The 21512-nt window shown below is 40.6% G+C and overlaps 1 protein-coding gene across 2 annotated transcripts; it reads left to right on the top strand.

Moving 5' to 3' along the window:
- The first annotated feature begins 502 nt into the window (after nt 1–502).
- lrsam1 (leucine rich repeat and sterile alpha motif containing 1) lies at nt 503–20734 on the top strand. 2 transcript variants are annotated; one of them, XM_003440164.5, is made up of 25 exons: nt 503–828; nt 4053–4231; nt 4319–4375; nt 5284–5328; nt 5576–5653; nt 5910–5978; nt 6063–6147; nt 6231–6352; nt 6437–6527; nt 11715–11824; nt 11945–11974; nt 12727–12849; nt 12982–13121; nt 13215–13259; nt 14397–14467; nt 14760–14859; nt 14949–15036; nt 15131–15205; nt 15500–15580; nt 16530–16625; nt 17574–17672; nt 17752–17883; nt 18503–18569; nt 18713–18926; nt 19813–20734. In XM_003440164.5, the coding sequence occupies exons 2-25, from the start codon at nt 4160–4162 to the stop codon at nt 19820–19822; spliced, it is 2100 nt and encodes a 699-aa protein (XP_003440212.2). In that variant the 5' UTR covers nt 503–828; nt 4053–4159; the 3' UTR covers nt 19823–20734. The 2 variants fall into 2 exon arrangements, with proteins under 2 accessions (XP_003440212.2, XP_019216900.1); XM_019361355.2 differs by having other exon boundaries at nt 18710–18926.
- The last annotated feature ends 778 nt before the right edge of the window (nt 20735–21512 follow it).

The raw sequence follows: 21512 nt of genomic DNA, 5'->3' as shown, positions 1-21512 counted from the left end.
TGCGGGGTAAGTGCAAAGAAGCTGCACTACAGCTTAAAGCAGCGTGTTTTCTAAATCATCAGGCCAAAAAACAGGGGTAACAAATATTCAGACGGAGCATTTTCAGCCTTCGGGCTGTTTCAAAAAGTTTTAGATCTGAATGTTCTTTTGCCAAATTTAGTCTGAATCTTCGGGGCAGACTACTTTTTTCATGGGAGCTTTAAATAGGAAAGGACCTGGGCTTTTTTTTAAAGTTAGTAAAGACATTTCACCTCTCCTCCAAGAGGAGTCTTCATTTTTAAGACAAAAGGTGGAAGGTCCCAGGTATGTAACTCCTAGGACTCACAAGACCGCCCTAAACTGGATGACTGAAAATCTACACAAACAAACACTTTTTCAGTTATTATAATTAAGTGAGTAAGAAAGGAGCAAAGCAAAAACAGGCTTTTAAAGAAACATATACCACTCTTTGAAATATCAGCGAGACCTGGTATGACGTATGTGCACATGCGCAGTCTGAACTGTAGGGGGCGACAATCTCTTGCTATCACGCTGGAGCCGGGTAACGGGGCAGAGAAGAAGAAAAATGCAGTTAACTGTTTGTTTTGATTGCATTAATCAGCTCGTATAGGTTAGCAGCAGTCAGGTTCATTCGCTCTGAGTGGAAATATTACCGTATGGCTTCCTTTTTATGAGCTACGAAGGTAAAGTAGGGGGGAGTTCAAATTTAAATAGTTCAAATCGACGAACTGGACCGGCTACTTTACATGTTAGCAAACATCGGAGCTTCCTTTAAACAGTTTTATCCTGAGAACAGAGAAGAATAGGAGAGACTTCAATAATCACAAGGTGAGTTTGAAACCTGACATTACTCTGACTCCACTTCCTGCTGTTGACACACTCCAACTGGCTACAGTTTAATGTTGTTATTTAGCATGTTAGCTTATCCATCAGCACAGTTTAATGTAGCTGAACGTGTCGGCTGTCAAAAGGTGAGCATAGGTGGGTTAAAGGTGGTTGTCATCAGGTTTAAAGTCTACTGAGGTTTATTATTCTTTTCTAATTCTCCTGATTAACGTCATGTCAGTTTACGGTAATCCTCCGTTCCCCTCCCCAAAGACACACCCACACCCACACCCACAAGGGCCTTCAGCTGTGGGAAAATCCATACGCCAAGCTCCCCGTGACTGTGATCATACAGATCACATATGTCATTGTGAAACATCTGTGACATCTAGGAATGAACTGAGCAACCAAGTCTTTAAAGTCTATTCATAAACAAATAAGTCAATAAATAAACCAAATAATGCCATTAAATACACCCGACACTGTAAATCAGTGTAGCTGTTTATGAATTTAAAAAGTAAAACATAATTTGGTATTTCTAGTTAGAATTTGTATTCATTTGTTTCAATTTGAAAGACTGTATAAAATAATGGAAGTAACCACTATGGCACAGCCCACTGATGAGCTTAGCTTTTTAAATGAGTGTACACCATAGGGCCCCGTTCTGGAAGAGTTCAAGAGCACTTGCCTACTTTGTCAATCACTAATCTGCGTTGTCCGCCTGTTTTGCTCCAATGGGACCATAAGTTACCAAATGAACTTCTCGTTATTTCCTCTAGAACTTTAAACTAGTGTTTGAGTCCATAAACTCATCATTGACTAAGTGAGAAGTTACATCATTTTCCCATAGATTTTTCTGTAATTGGCCTTTTTTAAACAACCTGAGGAGTTGCTCCCTACTGGCCATGAAATAGAGTGTAGGGTTAAAACACTTCTCAGATCTGGAGGTTAGTGAACCTAAAGTGAAGACTTATATGAACCATTAGTGTTAAAATCCTGTTACTAGTGGCTCCTGGCAGCTGCACCACGACCAGGATGCAGTACCAAGATGGTTGGGTGGATTTCCCCGCTGGATGGCTTTGCACAATGTGGAAATTCCAAAGGAGAGGGACATGGATTTTGGTATTTAACTGCATTTCATCCTTAAAAATAGATGTCTGAATCAAGACTTTTGCAACCTTCTTATTGACAAAGACGTCATCCATGGAGAGGTATATTATATATAAGTGAGAAAGTAAAATATTTTTAAAAACCCAGAAAATTAGGTGGGTTTTTTTTGTTTAGGTGTAAATTTCCCATTAAATAACAGGCAACGCCCTGTTTTTCCAACACAAGTAAATCATTAAGTGCCAGAATGTGTTATGTTAAATAGCAGATTTTTCTCTTTTTTTCTGTAATTTTATGGATTTCTTTTGAAAGTGTAAGCCCAAGGAGCCGTGCTGTTTACTGCAGCTGCATTCACATTCACATTGAACTGTCTGAATGTGGAAACACTGAGGCGTTTTACTTTTCGTAGACATCTCAAGCTGTTTATCATCAGCTTTACACAAAAAAGGTGACCTTTCTTATTTTAAATAGGTTATGAGGCATTAGCTCTAGCGGTCTGGCCCACTTAAGACCAAGCCTGGCTGTTTGTGGCCACTTTAGATCAAGCATCAAACCCCAGGGCTGAGAAATGAAAGCAGCACTGAAGAGGCAAAACTTGCAGATGTTCTGATGGATGAATAAAGAATGAGAGCCCCAATTAACTGGCCTAAAAAGTGCAGGTGAGAAAACGTAACGTACAGGTAAAACAATTTTACAGTTGGAGTCACCACACACAGTTACAGTCTTTACTGTTTTGTCTTTATTTGTTTTGGTAAAGTCTTATGAATGAAATATGGCAGATAGGAAGATTTGTATTTATTTTTTCATTTTTTCTAGTGAGTTTAACTGTGTTTGAGGTCACATTTTATTAATTTATTCACCCATGTGTGTATTTTTTAAACAGCTACATTTAACGACTTGTGAATTAATTAATTTATTGAATTATTTACTTCTGGTTTTCCATAGATGGTCTTTATTTTAATTTCATGCAGTCAGCTGCTGTGGTGGTGGCAGCAGACATAGTTTACTTATTATATTTCTAACATAAAGCGTTGATTTTATATACAGAAACAAACCTCTTTTAGTGTCTTCTAGCTGTTTGTCTTGGTCTTTCTGACCTCAAACAACATGCATGTTTTCTGCTGAATTGTTTGGGCCTGATGTGCTTTAGTGGGACCTCACCAGAAAACAAGAGAACTGGCAGGTCCACCGTGGGTGCCCCTTCACAGGTTCACACTGAGTACATATGAGGAATGTGAAAGAGTGGAGATTGGGTAGCAAGGGATATACTGCGTGAAACATCATCCAGCATGAGTAGTTTGGCAGTGGGTCAGTGATTCTTGAAGGGTCACACAGAACTCCATGTAACAGCCAGTGGTAGTCTGACTGCTGACAGGTACCAGGAAGAAATCCTCAGATCCTCTGTCAGACCTCATGCTGGTGTAGAAGTGCCCTGGGTTCCTGCTGGTGCAGGACAATGTCTCACTTCATGTAATCAGTTTATGTAGGACATTCTTGGATGACAAAGACATCGATCCCACTGGCTGAGCCTCACATTCACCAGACCTGAATCCAGCTGAAAATGTCTGGGATGTTGTGGTCGGTGGGTCCAGGAGCTGGGAGCAGATCGATCCAGCTTTGGAATTTTATTTATTAAGATCTGATGGGTGATTTAAGTATTCTCCTAATTTCTCTGAGCATTGTAATAGACAAATATTACTAGTTTTGAACATGTTACACTCTAATGATATATTCACAACAAGGATGAAGTTAAATTTTTGGTTAACGTTACTTGTGTGAATACATCTCCATTGGAAATCTGCAATTGTTCACCTCTAAGCACTGGTAGGATGAGGAGGAGTGTAATTCATAGTTACAGAAACCCCTTTAACGCCTACACAGAGCTTTGTGAAGGCTTTAGGGGTAAAACAGCTTGTCTCAGACAGACACTGAAAGGCTTCATATACCTCCTAAACTAAACCATAAATAGTTTAGTCCCGGGATAAAAATGTAGTGCTGTAAACGAGCGGAATCGTTCCCTTTAAACCATTCAGTAATCATACTACAGCTTATTGTGTTTCTGTGATACAAGTTAAATTCATATTTATCTGATTAGTCTTTCATGTCTCTGCTTCTCCCAGAGTGCAGGTGGTGTGGTCAGGGTTTTCCAACCTGTCCGTCGGACCTCCGTGTGACTCTTCTTTGAGTGGAGGGGGAGGGGACAGGAAGGAAAACACCCTGGGTCAGGATGCCTCTGTTCTTCAGGAAGAGGAAGCCCAACGAGGACTGCCAGAAGAGACTCGAGTATCAGCTGTGCCGGGTAAGAAGAAGAAGAGAGCCTCTGCTGTGGTGTTAACGTTTCTATCTATCACAAATCCACCCACTTACTCTTATTTATCCTCCTCAGTCTAAGGAAGCTGGTGCTGATGACATCCTGGACATCTCAGCCTGCGGGCTCTCAGAGGTGAGATGCAGGAAAGCTGCACTGATCCTGACAGCTATTGTGTTGTGGTTTACACATTAACCTGATGAGTAACAGTAGCCTTTATTTCTCTTTTTCTGTTATGTTAGCAAACAACTAATACTAATACTTCTAAACTACTAGTACTTTTGCTTTCTGTATAGCTATATAAACATCTGTTTACTTAACCTATTTGTGGATAATCTGTTCATCAATATTCCCACCTTTTATACTACCCTTATTTTTTTATATAATCTGCTCTTATTGCACTTACTGCTCTTGCACTTCTGATTAGAAACAAGCTGTATTTCGTTACCCTGTATTTATACATGTGTTATGACCAAAAAAGTCCTAATCTATCCTAAACAAAGGAAAAACTCTGCAAACAGAAGAGAAACAGAAGAGAGCAGGGAGTCATTAGTGGGAGCACTAATGAGTCACAATGTGAATCGATTAGTTAGCAGTTTTTTTCTTCTATAAAAGAAGCCAAATTGGAGCTAAACTGTGTCTTTTATTTTTGGTCGTTGCTGAGAGATGACTTTTTTTTTTCCTTTTTTTTAGGTTAATCTTTTTTCCATCATAAATTAGCATGCGCTGACTCCAAAAGTTAGTTCGTCTCCTCAGACTTTCAAGTTAAAATGGGCAACTTTAAAATTAAACTAAAAAGGTTCTGCTTAAGATGTAACCATGGATTTATGTCAGGTAGTAATCTTGTAAAGCTAAATACAATCTCAGAGTGCTACATTCTCACAGACAGCTGATCCAGCTGTGCCGCCATCAACAGAAGAGCATTTTTCTTTCATTCTTTACGTCTTTTCTTTGAGTCTTTTATCCCATTTTTTCCTGAGATTGACTAAGATGTGATGAAATTGTGCTGGCTACAGCTAATGTTTTTGTGTGTTACATCACAGGTCCCCTCGAGTGCCTTTTCCATCAGCAAAGTGCTTCATAAGAAGGTGAGACGGAGTCACAGAGCTTTTAAGTGGTTTGATATTTATTTACTCAGTGAAGAGTTTCTGCAAAACTTTTAAAAGTATATCCTGAAATCTCAGACTCACAATATTCCTCAGACTCCAGAACTCAGAACTTCAACAACTGCTTTAGCTCCTCCTCTTTTTAGCTATCTCTCTTCTGACTGGTCACCCCTCACAGACTAACAGCAGATAGAGCAATGAAAATGTTACCTCTGGTTCTTTCGTTCAGGTACTTATCCTCCACAACAACGAGCTGCGGCATTTGATGCCCAAAGGGATTGACATCAGCACCCTCATTACATTAAAAGTAAGCCCTGGGACCCTGTGACATCATCATATCCTCTTTATAGGTGATGGTGTTTCTCTTGTGTTTTTTTTTTTTTGTTTTGTTTTGTTTTTGTTTTTAAACATACTGCATTTCGAATGTGTACCTCAGCACGAGGCTCATCGCTCATCATCATTGTTTTTAACTCTCAGTGTTACCTTAGAGTTTGTTAGAGTTAGCATGCAGATGTTAGTGCTAGATTTATTTTCTGAGAAAACCCTCCTGTGACCCTCCGAAGGTTTTAGACCTGCATGAGAACAAGCTCACCTCTCTGCCAGAGGACATCGGGAAACTGACGGCACTGCAGGTAAAGCCTGCTCTCCAGTTATACAGGAAGTAAATGTGAATAAACGCTGTCAGCATCCACCTGCGGTTTTTCTTCTTCTGTCAGATCCTGAATGTGGAGAAGAACCATTTGAAGGCCCTGCCAGAGTCCATCGGGAACCTGCGCCTCCTGCAGACTCTTAATTTGAAGGGTAAGATGCGTCCTGCTTGCTTGCTCTGAAGCGAGATGATGAGTCACAAGAAGCTAGTTGTGTATTTTCTTTTTCTCTAACAGGAAACTGCCTCACTGAGCTGCCGTCCTCTGTTGGTTCTCTGAGCAGCCTGCGGACACTCGACGTGAGTGACAACAACATTGTGACACTTCCCAAAGCGCTGGCCTACATCCGCACCTTAGAGGTGAGGTGTCCACTGATTCAGACCTACAGGAAGGCTGAAAACAAACTGGTGTTTTATAAGTGTGTGTGTGTGTTTCTGTGACAGAGTTTTAGTCTTGATGCTGCCATGATGTCCTTCCCACCTTCGTCTGTGTGCACAGAGGGAACAGAGAGCATCCAACGATTCTTGTGCACGGGTAGGATTTGCCGCTCCTGGTGACTCATTTATTGGTCGATTAACGGCAGAAAAACATAAAGCTACAGGGTTCCTGTCTGAGATCACAGCCAAGAAAATTAATCTTAAAATGTCTTATTTCCCCAAACTGTAGGTGAGAATTCTGTTGATTGCTGCCTTTTCTACTGGCTCACTGAGATTTCGTAGGTCCTTAGATTTACCACATAGGGCGCAGATGTTGATGCTTCTTTGCTGTGTTGGAAATAATAAGCCTGTGGCGATGATGCAGACTAAATTGTAATCGATTGATGGTTTCTTGTAACAACAGTGAAGTTTTTATCAGAAGTTTAATCTTTTCTAAACATGCTTCAAGTGAGTATTTATCTATTTGCATCAAAACTAAACAACAATAATAAAAAAGGCACAGTCTGTTCAGAATTCATAGAAAATAGACAATGATGAATAAATAAATCTGTTTTTATACATTAATCTTGAAGTTCGTACGGGTGCTTGAAATCCTTGAAAATACTAGAATTTTAATGTTGTCTTTTCAAGGTTTGAAAAGTGCTTGAATTTCAGATGTGGTGCTTGAAAGTGTAACTGTATTTTATTCACCACAAATAACTATCTGAATAGTTTTCTTATCAGATAGAGAAATAAAATGAGTCGCAAAATGTAAAAGCAAAATTTCCCCGCCTGGGCTGCCTTGCGTCTGTTTCAATATGTGACCCCGCCCCTCCCTCGGAGTGTCGGAGATGAGTGCGCTAACATACCTGTAGGTTCCTGTTTTAATGAGTGTTTGATGGAAAACGACAAGAGCGGAGTTTGCGCTGTCCAGTCGCATGATAGGTGAGTCCTAGTAAATAATTTTCCACTACGTGTACGTTACACATGCTATTTTTTTTTTTTTAAATTATGATTATTATTTTTGCTAGCTATCAAACTCGCTGGAGAAATGATTGAAGTGCACGGAGTGTGATGCAGTATGGTAGCACTATTATGGAATAATATGCTGTGAACTTTGCTAACATTACTTAGCAGTAATATGAGTTAATTTACTCAAGTGAAAGCTTTAAACATTAGCCTGATACATAACTAGCCAACTTGAGGCTTTCTGATTAACCCTCTGGGGTCGACGGACCCAGAGTCTCCATTTCAACTTGGGTCAAACGTGCGGACTTCAAACTATATACCAGTTTTTAAATTGTGTTGATAGGCCACGTAAAACCGATGTTTTGGTTGTTTTTTTTTTCTTTTCTGAATAAAACAGTGGCGTTTACTCCGGGAAGAAACGGTAAAAACGGTGGAGAGCGCTAGCAAACAGGCTTTGCTTTAGTGAAAAAAGAAAAAGAAAAAACACTCCTTCCCTATTGGTGGAAAAATGTACCATGTAGCCCAATCAAAAAATGACATGGCAACATGTGGCATTTGGTTGTTTGGGAAGAGGGGGAAGTTTTAGGAGTGAGCGAAAGAGAGAGAGAGAGAGAGAGTTTTGATACATGAGAGATTTGTGACGTTTACCGTGTTTGGAGTCTCAAGTTAGTGTGTTATCTTGTGTAGTTAGTGTGTAGTGTAGTTGTTTTGTTTTGTTTTGTGTGTCAGTTCTACTAGTGAACGTCACAGTTGCTGCAAAAAAGCCACCAAAGGCAGATTGCAGTATAAACGCTGAGCGACACACCTGCTGTCAGACCTGCAGGTTTATCCCTGTGCTGTTCTCATCTGTGTTATAGTGGACACAAACTATTTTTTGGAGTTGCATAAATAATTTGTGTGCCTTCTTATTTGATGCAGAACACTTGATTGTTCTGTAAATAGTTTTAAATGGATATACAAAAAACGTCTGACCTTGGCTGCATTTTTAGGTAAATAGTACCATATAACTTTGTTGTTTGCAAAACTTGTACATTTTTTAAAAATATGCACAATTTCTATTTGCATTTCAAGTTATGAAAATGATTCGTTAAACATGCTTGTGGTTTTTACAGTCAAAAATATCACTTTCTACTCGTATTTTAAATTTTGTCTGAATTTAGATAAATTGTGATGATACAGTATGTCAAAGTGAGTGAATAACAGATCAGCAAGATAAACAGTTTTTAAAGGTGAAATATAGAGGCCAAATCAAAAGTAGTCAAAAACGGCCAATTATACCCTGGACCCCAGAGGGTTAAAGGCTAAAAGCAAAGTTGTCACCAAGTACTGTTTATATTTGTGTGTATTGCTGCAGCTTTTTTGAGTATTAACTTGGTGCCTTTGGGTGAAATAATGGTAATATGAGGGACTGATCCATATGGTCACAAAGAATAGCCACTTGTTTCTGTGCTACCGAAGTTCCCCGGCTTTCATTCAAAATGTGTTTATCGTCAGCACCTACACATTAAACTACTTAAACATTATAAATGTCTTCAAGCTCACACTGAGGCCTGTGGGGCACTATCAGCCACTGAGACAGTACACACATTTATATGTTTTTGTATATGAATATTTCATACTTTAAGGCTGCCTGTTTATTTAAGGGAGATGAACAAAATACATTGGAATTGTACATAATAATATCACAGATGATAAATTCAGTAGATTTTAAGTAGATGCTTGTGCATTCTTAAAGTCTTATATGTTGAATTGAACTATGTGATCTGTTCAAAGCCTCTCAGTCAGTGCTGTTCTCCATTGTCTGTCTGACATGATGTTATTAGCACAAACACTTTAAAGGTGATCATTTAGGACTTCAGCAAAACGACAGACAGCAATGTAGTTAGCAATAAAACAGTTTTATTGGGAATTAACTTAAAAAACAAACAAACAAACATCTGTCTCCTATTTTTGTCACGCAGGAAAGAAGCATCAATATCTGATGAGAAGACATATTTCTTTCTTCTTTTTTTTCAACAGGAGAATATCTCTAACAAGTTGATTTGTTCACATTTTCACATCTTAATTTTTAAGTGAAATGTGCATTTTGAGTTTATACACTATGTATATAAGGCGACCGTTTCCTTTTGCAGTATTTTTGTGTGGTGCGTTTTTCCTATGTCTTAACAAAAGGGGAACAAAGGTGTTTAAGTTCACCTAGGATGATTTGTTTTAATTTTCACATGGTCTTACTGAGGTGATGTGAATTGAAACATGCATTCTTTTTTTTTTTTTTGCGGGCGGGGGATGTGCTGGAAAAGCTTGAAAAGGGACCTTGAAAGTGCTTAAAAAGTGCTTGAATTTGATCCTGAAAAAGGCATGTGAACCCTGAATTTGAGGAAACAAGAAATGAAAATGTTGGTCTTTCTGTGTTTTCCCGTGCTGCGTCACAGATGAGGTAAGCAGATGATGATGCTGATTTGTTGTTCGGTTCAAAATGCAGAAGTGCACAAGAAAAAGGAAAGATAGCAGGGAGTTTGTTTCTAATTTCCAGTATAAAGGAAAAAACTGCTAAAAAAAAATAGGGTTTAAAAAAGGGTTAAAAATACAATATTTTTTTCCACGCGTGTTAGTTCTTATTTATTAGGTCTTTAAAAAGGTCTTAAAAGGAAAAACTTTTATATTTTTAAGTAGTGCAGGAACTGTGCGGCCTTTCCTGTAACAGCATGTCCCTTCATGTAAACGTGATATGAGCCGAGTGTGGCTAACGTTAGCAGCTGTGGCAGCAGTAGACTTCTTCCTTCGCTGGTTAGCGTCAGCACGTCTGTGTGAATGTGGTTTACACCTCGATCATATCTGTTGGCTTTGGGTGCCCGGTCTACATGTTTTTAACTTCCTGTCACAGAAAAAGAGACAAAGCTATGACTTTGTCTTTGAACTGATGGTGTTGTACATGAATAATTAGTTTAAAGATTTCAGATACTTACAATATATTGCATATAAAAGAAATGTTGTAGAAAAACATCAGATGAGCTTAAGGTCCAGGATGCCGGTTTAGCTCAGTGCGTTGAGCGGTCGACCACATGCCATACGAGAGATTAGGCTGAGAGTGGCCGGCCCAGGTTCGAAACCGACCCACAGCTCTTTGCCGTGGGTCATCCCCTCTCTTTCTCCTTCGGCTTTCTTTCCTTTCTTCACTGTGTCTGTCAATAAAGCTGAAAAAGGCAAAGAATAAAAAAAAAAAAAAAAAGGTCTTCCACAACACAGTTACTCTAAACCAGGGGTCCCCAATCCCAGTCCACGAGGGCCGGTGTCCCTACAGGTTTTAGATCTCACCCTGGGTCCACACACCTGAATCACATGATTAGTTCATTACCAGGCCTCTGGAGAACTTCAAGACATGTTGAGGAGGTAATTTATCCATTTAAATCAGCTGTGATGGATCAAGGACACGGCTAAAACCTGCAGGGACACCGGCCCTCGTGGACTGGGATTGGGGACCCCTGCTCTAAACAAACGGCAATAAATTCTACAAGGAGTTCAGTAAAATTCACAGATTTGACACGAACACAGACACTGAATCTGAAATCAAAACGTATACATGTATATATTTACTGTTTCACTTCCCCCTCTCTCGTATGTGTGCGGTTACTTCTGCTGAGGCAGCAACTTTCATCCTGGATTTGGACACTTGGCATTACCTCATGTTGTTTTAATCAGGCCGGGAGAATTCCTGGTCCAGCTTGCAGCTCCACCACAAAAGGCCTCCTCTTTAACAGCATTGTACACTTTGCTGACTGTAGCATCAGGAGGATCTATGTCTGTGAAGGTTCTCAGTCATCCAGGTCATCATAGTCTAAGGAGCTTGGAAAGAAAATCGTCTGGACTTCTTTAAGTGGCTTGAAGACGTTTCACCTCTCATCCGAGAAGCTTCTTCAGTTCTAGGGTCAAATGGTGGAGAGTCCCAGATTTAAACCCCCCCTCTTGGGGGGACACTCCCACAGGGTTTAAATGTGGGACTCTCCACCATTTGACCCTAGAACTGAAGAAGCTTCTCGGATGAGAGGTGAAACGTCTTCAAGCAACTTAAAGAAGTGCAGATGATTTTCTTTCCAAGCTCCTTAGATATCAGGAGGATCATGAACTCAAAAGACCTGCAAATTCCCTCCTGGTTAATGAACAGCAGTTATTAAGGTGGAACCCATCTATAGAGACGAAAACTGTTGTTTTGGCACAAGTTAGAAGTTTTAATATCTAGGCGTCTCTGTGTTACATCGCGGTGTTAATTAAAAATGTGCTGTATTGTGGTTTGGGCAGCATGAAGGTGAATTGACTGGTTGGTTGGTTTGGTTTCCAGAGCTGGGAGAGGAGTACTGCCCGCCCTCTCAGTACCTCCTGCCGGTGCTGGAGAGCGACAGCGGCAAGCAGAGCGCCGACTGCCTGGATGGGTTGGATGAGGCCTGGCAGGTACAGCTTTCTCTTGTGGAGTGTGTAGAGGACACGAACACCAGCTTCTTTGATACGTTTATGGATTTCTGTGTGAGATACTACAAGTGTCTTTCAGTGTTTCCTCTTTTTCTGTTGCAGAACAAATTTAGTGACTACGAGAAGAGAAAGGTTGGTGACAAGACATTCCTCCTTTTTCTTCAACATCTTTTAATACCTTAGTTTTATCTAGTACCTTTTCTACTTTTTTCAGGCATACGAGTTTTCTACAATATTTCCTGTGTTGTTTTTCTGCAACACCAGGGTGAAGAACAAAGTTATAGCACATCTTTCAACACAACTACTAGCTTTTATCCCCCAACTTTTAAGTACATTACACAGAGAGAACAAACGCGCCCTTCTCCTAGCAGAGAGCGCAGTTTTGATGTAATTTTTTCGGTCGGTTTCAAACATGGGGTGCCATAAAGGACAGTCCACGTATCTGATTTCCTTCTGTCTTCTGAAAATAACTTTTTTGACCACCAACTTCTCAACTGAAGCATTACCATGGTGCACCCCAAGGTTCGATTTTAGGTCCCGATTTATTTTCCATTTCTAGACTGATAAGTTTTGAAATTTCTTGTAAAACCTTGCTGCTTTTTTTTGTGTTTTAATTGTTTCAGTGATATTAAATATTCTTTTTTTTTATTTATTCTTATTACATTTTCTTGTTCTGTCCCCACAGAGGTTTTTTTTAAATTATTATTGTGGAAAATGGCTGCAGACTGTAGTAGTAGTTATTATTATGTAGTTATTATTTAGAGGGCTGAGAATCTGCAGATAAGGCTTTCTGTTCAGAGGTGTTACATTATTTTTACATGAGCTGACCCATGTTTGAGCAGCTGAACTTTCAAAGTTTTCTGACTGGTTTGTATGTCCTGCAGGAGCAGAAGCAGCAGGAGAAGTTGGCCTTCGAGAAGCACCTGGAGGAGAAGCAAAGGGAGCATACCCAGCTTGTAATGATGAAAAACTCCAACAAGGAGAACATCCTCAACTCAGTCCGACAGGTACTAACAACTGCCCAGAAGTCTTCTTGAGAGGTTTAATTGCCAGCTCCTTCTCCCTGATGATGATGATGATGATGATTCTGTGTGTAATTCCTAAAATTGCCTGTTTTATATGCTGTGTGTGCCTTTTAGGAGCAGGAGCGGGTCGAGCAGGGCGTCAGCAAGCAGCAGAGAGCTCAGGAGGCTGAGAGGCAACTGGTGCTGGAGAAAGTCCGACAAGCTGAAGACAACATCAGCAGTCGCATCAGCAGCCTGCTGATGGACAACAACAGGTCTGAAGGAGGGGTTTCTGTGGATACTTTAAATATGGCGTCTCCACTGATGAGTCTGTGCTAACTGCAGTGTGTTCATCTGCATCCCTGCAGGCAGAAAAAGAGCGCAGAGTTCCTCCAAGCCATGGAGGAGGATCGGTGAGTGTTCTGACCAGTGATCCATAACACACAGCGAAGAGAAATAAGACTCTACAACACAGCAGCACTCATCCAATTGTTTCCCACTTAGCTGTCTATTTCTGGAGCACTTTGTGAAGGAGATGCATAAAGTGCTTTCAGGGAAGGGAGGGAGGAAAAAAATAACAGCAGGACAAAAGAACACTTTACAAACCAGTTTGGAGGGCTTGATTTTCATATTCTGATCTTAATGGAATACAGATTGGGAGTTGCTGCATTGCTCCTGTCTGGAATCTGACTCCATCAAAGCCAGTGGTGATGCTGTATTGTGATGGAGGTGCTGGTAGTTGTGTGAGATATTTCAGTTCTGGAGCAGCAATATGAGCTTTTTTCTTTAGAGAGCTACAGATTACACGAAACTTTGGATAGTGATGCCTTTCTGTAGATCCTGTGAGTTATTTTGGGGATTAAGGCTTCATATTTGTATACTTCATACTACAGTTTTGTAAATAATACATCAAAACCAAAGACTGTATATAAAAGATGCCACTCAGTGTTTTCGAGACTGTACAAGTACATTACAATTACACGCACAGAGATGCCTGCCAATTAGTGCTAACATCCAAATAACTAATTTACTCACTATTGTGTGGTCTGATAACTAACTGAACATCGCTTTACGTAACTGAAGGTGAATTTTTTTTTGTTTGTGTTTTTTACATCTTACCACAATTGTCAGGTCTCTGATGACTCTTAACATTACATTTTATAACAGTCGTCTACAAATTTTGACTTTAACTAAAACCTTCACCACTGGGGGCAGTGTTTTACCCGTTGGTGTGTTCAAATGTTTTTAGACCTGTGTAGCTTGTAGATGAAACCTTTCAGTATCTTGTTTTTGCTTGGTTAAATAAAGCTCATTCTGACTAGGCTGCGCCATCTTGTGGTACAAACTGGTAATACATGAGGTTACAGCATTGTCCTAGTTGGATTTCAGTTGATATCCTGTCAACACATTACAAAGATGTTTTGTCGATAAAGTCACAGTGATTGTTTCTTCACATCCTGTTTAGGACCTAGCCGTTTTAAACACAGGAAGTTATAGAAAGTTCCTGTGAGTCTGCAGTGAAATGCTGAAACAAAATGTTTTCCCCTCAGGATCCGTATGGAACATCTGACTGCCATCACGCAGGAAGAAGCTAACTCACTGAGGAAGAAGGAGGTGGCAGGTATGGCGCTTGTCTCTTTCAGGCATTAAAACACATAATTTTACTCAGTTTTTTTCTACTCTGGCTCTTTATGATGTCATAGAGAGGGGATCTCCCTAATATGGTCATCTCAGGCATGGAAAGTTAATACTTAAAGTGTGAGATAAAGAAGGATTATTTTGAAGTGGGAATCATGCAAAGCTACTCTAACAGAGTCTAAGAACGAAAACATAGAGCTGGAAAAGACAAAAATGTAGCTAGCATGCTCCTCACGTGGTATTTTCTTTCCCCTCTCCTCGCTCTCTGTTTTTAGCCGCCATGCAGAAGATGCTGTCAGACAGCTGCGCCATGAGCCTCCTCCAGGAGGCCAGTGACTACCGCAGACAGAGCCTGGTCACTGAGGCCTGCAGGAGGTCAGAAACACACATATACACAAACCATAAACAGGAGACCTGTGACAGCTTTTGGAAACATGTTGTAATCTCTTCTCCTTATGTAACAGTTTAGAGAATTTAGACAGGAAGTTTGACAAGATGCTGTCCCTCCAAGTTCTGGACAAGTCCAAAGCCATCGCCCAGATCTTACAGGAGGTAGGATGAGTAGAAATTAAACCCCCACTCTGTTTAAAGCTGCTGGACTCGGTAACCCACCTCGGTGACCTGCCTTGATTGGTTGTCTTTGCAGGAGGAGATGCAGAAGGCAGCATTCCAGGCGCTGCAACTTCAAAAAGACGCCGTTCACGGGTACATCCGTAACCAGGTCGGTGATGATGCATCACTATTTTTTTTGTTTGTTTTGTTTTGTTTTGTTTTGTTTTTACAGCTCGTTTCTGCCAGAGGTCCAAAAAACTCAGTTAAGTCAGGTTTAAGGAAAAAAAAATAGCTGAAAATGAAAAGACACTGGGCATTAACGTCATTTTACTTTTACTCATCTTACTCATCCTAACAGTAATGAAGATGTCCAGTTTAAGTTGCTTCTCACAGATTATTAAAGCCTCGGCAGCATGTCCCCTCTCCTTGCTTGCCTCATGTCTGCTTCTCCACTGTCCCTCAGATCCATCTCATAGAGGGTGAGTTAATGCAGCTGACTAAACTGGAGATTAAAAGACGCAATCTGGATGCTGAGAACCTGCAGGTGGGTGTCACCGCCTTCTTTGTTTGCCCTCCCATGTTTATTTTCATTTCCATGTCATCGCTTCATGGCAGCAGTTCAACATTTCAAGAAAACGATCACCAGCTTTAAATGTGTGACTTTAAACGAGTGACAGAGGCAACTACAGTAAACGAACTGTTAAGGTTTTAACTGACTACCAGTCAGGTTTCAGGAAGAAACCTTAAAAGCGAAACGGCAGACAACATTGGGCAGTCCTTTTAACTGATCGAGCTGCAATCAATAAAAATGCAAAGAATTGTCAATGCAGGGTTCTCAAAAAAACTGCATGATGATGAAGACTAAAAAGGTGTTCCCCAAGGTTCAGTTCTGGGACCACTGCTATTTATTTTATATGCAAATAATTTCAGTCATATAAGACAAGAGAAAACTTGGATTTTATGTTGATGACATGATGATGAACTGCTCTGCACCTCCTCAGGACCACCCCTCTGTCAGCAGCAGACAGCTTTTTATACAGTACAGCACAACCTGTGTGATTTATGCTGACAAAAGTAAACTGATGAAACTGTTTCATGTTGTGTATTTTTGCTGTGTATAGTCACGTGTGTGCTGCTAGTTTATGCGACTGCTGTTGGTTGTACTGCTGTCTGCTTTGGTGCAGAGGAAAAGATTCATATTAACTCATTCATATTAGTTATTTTTTATTTACTTAACTTATTTTTAACGATGTAGTCACACTGCATTTTTTTATGGTATTTTATTATAACATTGCACTCGAGTCCTGCATGGTCTTTTGTATTTGATATCCAAATTATTTTTTTTTGTGTAATATTTAAATTTAATTTTTGAAGTCTGTTGTGTTTTTGTATGGTTGAATAAATAAACCTTATTACTAATAAACATTGATTGCCCACAGCTGATAATGATGTGTGTGTGTAACGTCACTCCACTTGTGTGTGTTTGTGTGCAGGAGGTTCTGGTGGAGCAGCGCACGGCGCTCAGTGACATGTTGCAGCAGCTGCTGAAGCAGAGAGACCAGCGAGAGCAGGAGCTGCGGCAGGTTCTGGTGAGGAATTATCTCGTGGCGGTTTTGTTCTTCTTCTTCTCCTAATTTCCTGTCATGTTTCTCCACTTCCTGTGGTGGGTGTTCATATTAAACATTAAGGTTCAAATAATGAGGTCAGGCTGCATACAGCAAGGCTTTGGTCTACTCTAAGTACTCCGTTTCATACAGTGACTTGAAACAGAATGGGCTTAGCGTAGTCAACTTGTATCCTCTGTTTGTGAGGGGCAGCCAGTCAGAAGAAAGTTGGCCTGAAGGGGGAGGAGCTCAAACAGGTTGTTTCAGAGAGTGGATGAAGGCTGCAGGTCTTGCAAGTCCCAGTATAAGACCAAGAAGTTCCACAAGTCTCAGTGCTGAATCCAATATAATTTGCTTTCTACATCCTTCCTTTATGTGGTGTCATTCAGTCATTTTCTGACATTTTTTTAATCATTTCTATGCTGATGACATTCTGCTGTGTGGGTCTTTTTAAGCCTTAGTGGATGGACAGTTAACCGTTTATCTTGTACTGTCTCTCCATCAATGATCTTGATTTAAACTCCAAGGAGACTGAGATTATTGGGTATTGTGTGATTATTGGTCCTCTTGAACTATATAAATGTCAAACTCTTTCTACCTTCTCACAAGTCCAGTGTTTGTGATCTTTTCATAATAATTGATTCTTCTTTGAGCTTCAACTTATGAAAAATCTGTTTCACATTCCTGTTTCTTTCACAAATAGATCTCTGGTTTCTTTTCTTTTATTCAGTTTTAACTTTTAAATTTTGTATTGCAATTAAATGCATTTTAATTTTCTATTATATTTTAATGTTTTTATTCCTTTTGTTGTTATGATGGCTTTGTGACCAGATGTCTGTGAAAACTGCTTTATAAATAAACTTTATACCTGTTTGTATAAAGTTTGTGTTTCCTGTTCTGAGCATAAATCAAAACCCATGTTGTGTTTTTCAGGCTGAGATGGAGCTGAAGTCTGAGTCCAACCAGCAGAACTACTGGATGATCCAGTACCAGAGGCTGCTGGACGCTAAGCCGCTGTCACTCCGCATGCAGGTTACATAGCACAGATGAACATCTGTAACATCTGAAAACCGAGTGTGGCGTCCCACCTAAAGCTGTGATCTCTCTACAGGAAGCGGGTGTGGAGAAGGAGCTGGTGAACCTGCTGTGTAAACTGTCCGCTCAGCACTACCTGCCCATCCTGGCTCATCATAGAGTGACGACCGAGGCGCTTCGCCACATGAGCTCCTCCGACCTCAAGAAGGTGCGTCTGCAGTGCAAGGTTCTGTCAGGGCTGTTCGATTTTTATTTTGTTTTATTTTTTCAAATTTTTATCTTGATTATCTGTCATATTAACTGGATGCCATTTGATTGGCCCAGCTCTAGTTTCTGCACCAGCATCTGTATATGAACATCAATATCAAATAATCAATCTCCGGGTAATGAAACAGAAAATCTGTTTATTTCACTCCATCATTTAGTTATTACTTCTGCCTTATTGAACATTAAAGATGAGATTGTTACCAGAGACAGGGCTCAGCCTGGCTCTTGATCCAGCAGTGTTTTGGACAGATTCTTACTTTTGACAGATCGGACTAAACTATACATTTGGTGTTGTTATCTTCATAAATCGGGTAAAATTAGAAACACAGGGAGGTGCTGTTTTGATGGTCTCTACTCTGTGAAGGTGAATGGTGTCTTGATTTACCTTCGTCACTGAGTAGCTGACATAGCCATCTGCAGGTTTCTATACTCCAACTGGATCATGTTGCATTAAAAGATGATCTCAGTGTAACTTTTAAAGCTTCGGTTTTTGGATCCATGGTGCCATGTCACATCCAGGTTTATGAAATCATCAGCTTTATGGAATTCTTTTTTTTCAGTTGGGCATCAATGAAGCAGGAATCCAGAAAGCTCTTCTGAACTGGGCCCGGGAACGCCAGCCTGAAGGTACAGTCCACACATCACACCACAGCTGAGCGTTAGTCACATTGTAACATTGACACACTGCAACTGTTTAATGGGACAGTAAATGTTAGCGTTTCGATATTTAGCATATGGAAAATCACGTGATCCGTTTCCTCCTCTAGCAGGAGCTTGTAAGGTCACCAAGCAGGAGGCGGAAGCAGAAGTCACCCCCTCTGCGCCGTCTCCTCCCCCCCTCCGTTCTTTCCCAGCACCTCAAACATCCAAATGCCCAGCCCACCACTCACCCCGGGGACCCCGGGGACCCCCGTCACCCCGTCAGCACCCACCCCCGTGGAAGGACCAGGAAGCTCAGAGTGTGTGGTCTGCATGGAGACCGAGGTAAGAAATGCTAAAATGGTCATGAGTTTAGTCTCAGTGAGATTATAAGATCTGAGATCAGATGTCAGATTTGAGAGCACAAAACGCGCTTTTGGCATAAAATAACTGTTTGGGGTTTTAATAAAGGGGCAAAGGGACAGGTTTGACTGACAGGCATGATCTCAGTTATACAAACATGATTTACTGAGGTTTACTACAAACATGATTTACTGAGGTTTACTACAAACATGATTTACTGAGGTTTACTACAAGTTGCTGCTGGGAGCATTAATGTATTAGAAATGAGGAGGAGGTGTTATCAGGATGAACGCTGGCACCACTGTGCTCTGAAACCTGGATTTTCAGATTTTTCCCTCATTTCTGATCTTAAATGGCAGTAAAACTTAACGAGTTTTATTCACCAAAACTGGAGCTCAGGCTTCTCGGTCAGTCTGTTGGTACAGTATCCTCACAGCAGCCCTATTATTGGTTGACTGCACTGAAAAGGCTCCAACAGCACAAACGTGGTCCTGAGGTCCAGTTCAGGGAATCCAGTTAGCTGAGATGAAGCCGAGCAGCTACACTGCCTGTGTGGCCATCCACCTGTCTGTCAAAGAGGCCACGCTGCTATTAATGCAAACTGTGCTTCAGTATAGTTAAGATCCAATGGAACTGACTTGCTTTTGGAGCCTCGTGTGGCCACTAGAAGAACTGCAGTTTTTGCCATGACAGGTGTTAGTTTTTAAGTTTTTTCCACTGTTATGTATTTTGGTAATAACTGTCTCCACCTGCATGGGTACAGAGGAAACAGGAAGTGCTGATGGCTCATTCAAGATTGTGAGAACCAGTACAGCCTGAAAGATGGATTCAAAATTCAGATTACTCACTGTCTCTCCTCTCTCTGCAGTCTCAGGTGATCTTCCTGCCGTGTGGTCATGTGTGCTGCTGTCAGGTGTGCAACGACGCCCTGCAGAACTGCCCTCTGTGCCGGGCCAACATATCCCAGCGCATACGCCTCTACCAAAACTAGACCCGCCGCGGCAGTGCCGCCACGCTTGTCCCTCACCGACTGTCACTTTCACGTATTTATGCATGACGATGAAGCCGCTGCTGTGTCGTGTCAAGAAGCTTTTAGCAGGTTTTTAAAGCGCTGAGCCACTTTTCCTGTAATCACCAAACTGTATTCTGTGAAGGACATTCTCAGATCTTTTTAACGTGTTTGTCTCTGGTGGATTTATTTGTGTTTGTTCTGTTTAAGTTGTGTAATTTTTATTGTTTGTGATATATAAAGAGCCGAGTGGATGACACCACTCACTGACTGTTCGCTGCCTTCATGACTGATGCGTGCCTTTTTCTAGGACTTTTTTTTTTTTTTTAAATTTTAAATTCTTGTGTTGTAACCAAAGCTGAATGTTTAAATAACTCAGTATAATCTGGTGATCCTTAAAGATCTGTCCTCATTGCTCATCATTTCCATCTCTGATTCGGCCTCTTACTGCTGCTTTTCCTTTCGTCCGTCTGTTTCACCTGTACCATGTAACACGTCACCTTCTGTGTGTAGCATCCCTAATGCTGGTGTATTTTACCAAGGTGCTCTTAACCTCTCGCATGCTTCAGCAAAGTCTCTCCTTTAATAACTCCACATGAGTTTGTTCAGTGTCAGAGATTCCACCTCAGTGTCAATGTGATCATATCGTCTGACTGTATGAATATAAAATCCATACGTGTCATTTCCTGTGGTCAGAGTGAGTGTTTTTTATTGATTTTAGCTACACAGGCAGATATCTCAACACAGTGTGTGTATATAAACATGAGCTATAAAACATCAACACACTCATTTCTGAGTTTTTTTTCTACCTTTAACGTCAATTTGAGGGTTTAACATTTGGATTTGATTAAATCCTGAGTCCTGAGTTCCATTTTATTGACCTATTGATAAAGTTGGAAGGCTGCAGCAGTGTGATCAGAGATGTTACCTGGATCTAAGCCCAGCCTTGAAATATTCTGGATTTTCACTCAGTGACAGCACCATTTCTAAACTTATTCACTATACTGTACATTGAAATGATTATAATATGTTGGACATAGTGTGCTAGGCTCTTCCACAGAGTGACACTGAAATTAAAAATCTAAAGCTCTCACAGTTTAAGTGTGAATCTTGTTTCCTGTAATTCGGCACAAAAATTTGCTTCTCGGACTATGAAAGAGTATTTTGTATTTCTTCAGTGGTTTAGTGACCATCAGATCAATCAAAAAGGAGCTCTTATTCCATAGATGACAAGTCACCAATTAATACACACACTTCATCATGTTAGGATCAGATGAGCCGGATAAACACAAGATATCTGGATCTAACACAACTGTTTCATACAAATGTTTAATGTGTGTTTGATTGCCCCCTGTGGTTGAGGTGTAGAGCAGGGGTCCCCAATCTCAGTCCACGAGGGCCGGTGTCCCTGCAGGTTTTAGATGTCCTTGATCCATCACAGCTGATTTAAATGGATAAATTACCTCCTCAACATGTCTTGAAGTTCTCCAGAGGCCTGGTAATGAACTAATCATGTGATTCAGGTGTGTTGACCCAGGGTGAGATCTAAAACCTGCAGG

Source organism: Oreochromis niloticus, linkage group LG7, assembly GCF_001858045.2.
Source record: "Oreochromis niloticus isolate F11D_XX linkage group LG7, O_niloticus_UMD_NMBU, whole genome shotgun sequence".
Lineage (NCBI taxonomy): Eukaryota > Metazoa > Chordata > Actinopteri > Cichliformes > Cichlidae > Oreochromis > Oreochromis niloticus.
Note: the sequence above shows the minus strand (reverse complement) of the source record. Positions and strands in the feature narration are given on the sequence as shown.

Excerpts from the sequence above, each read along its gene's own strand:
- lrsam1 (XM_019361355.2), top strand. The coding sequence starts at position 4,160 with ATGCCTCTGTTCTTCAGGAAGAGGAAGCCCAACGAGGACTGCCAGAAG. Across the intron at positions 5,654-5,909 it reads GCACCCTCATTACATTAAAA|GTTTTAGACCTGCATGAGAA; the intron begins GTAAGCCCTGGG and ends GACCCTCCGAAG. Across the intron at positions 13,122-13,214 it reads CTGCTGATGGACAACAACAG|GCAGAAAAAGAGCGCAGAGT; the intron begins GTCTGAAGGAGG and ends GCATCCCTGCAG.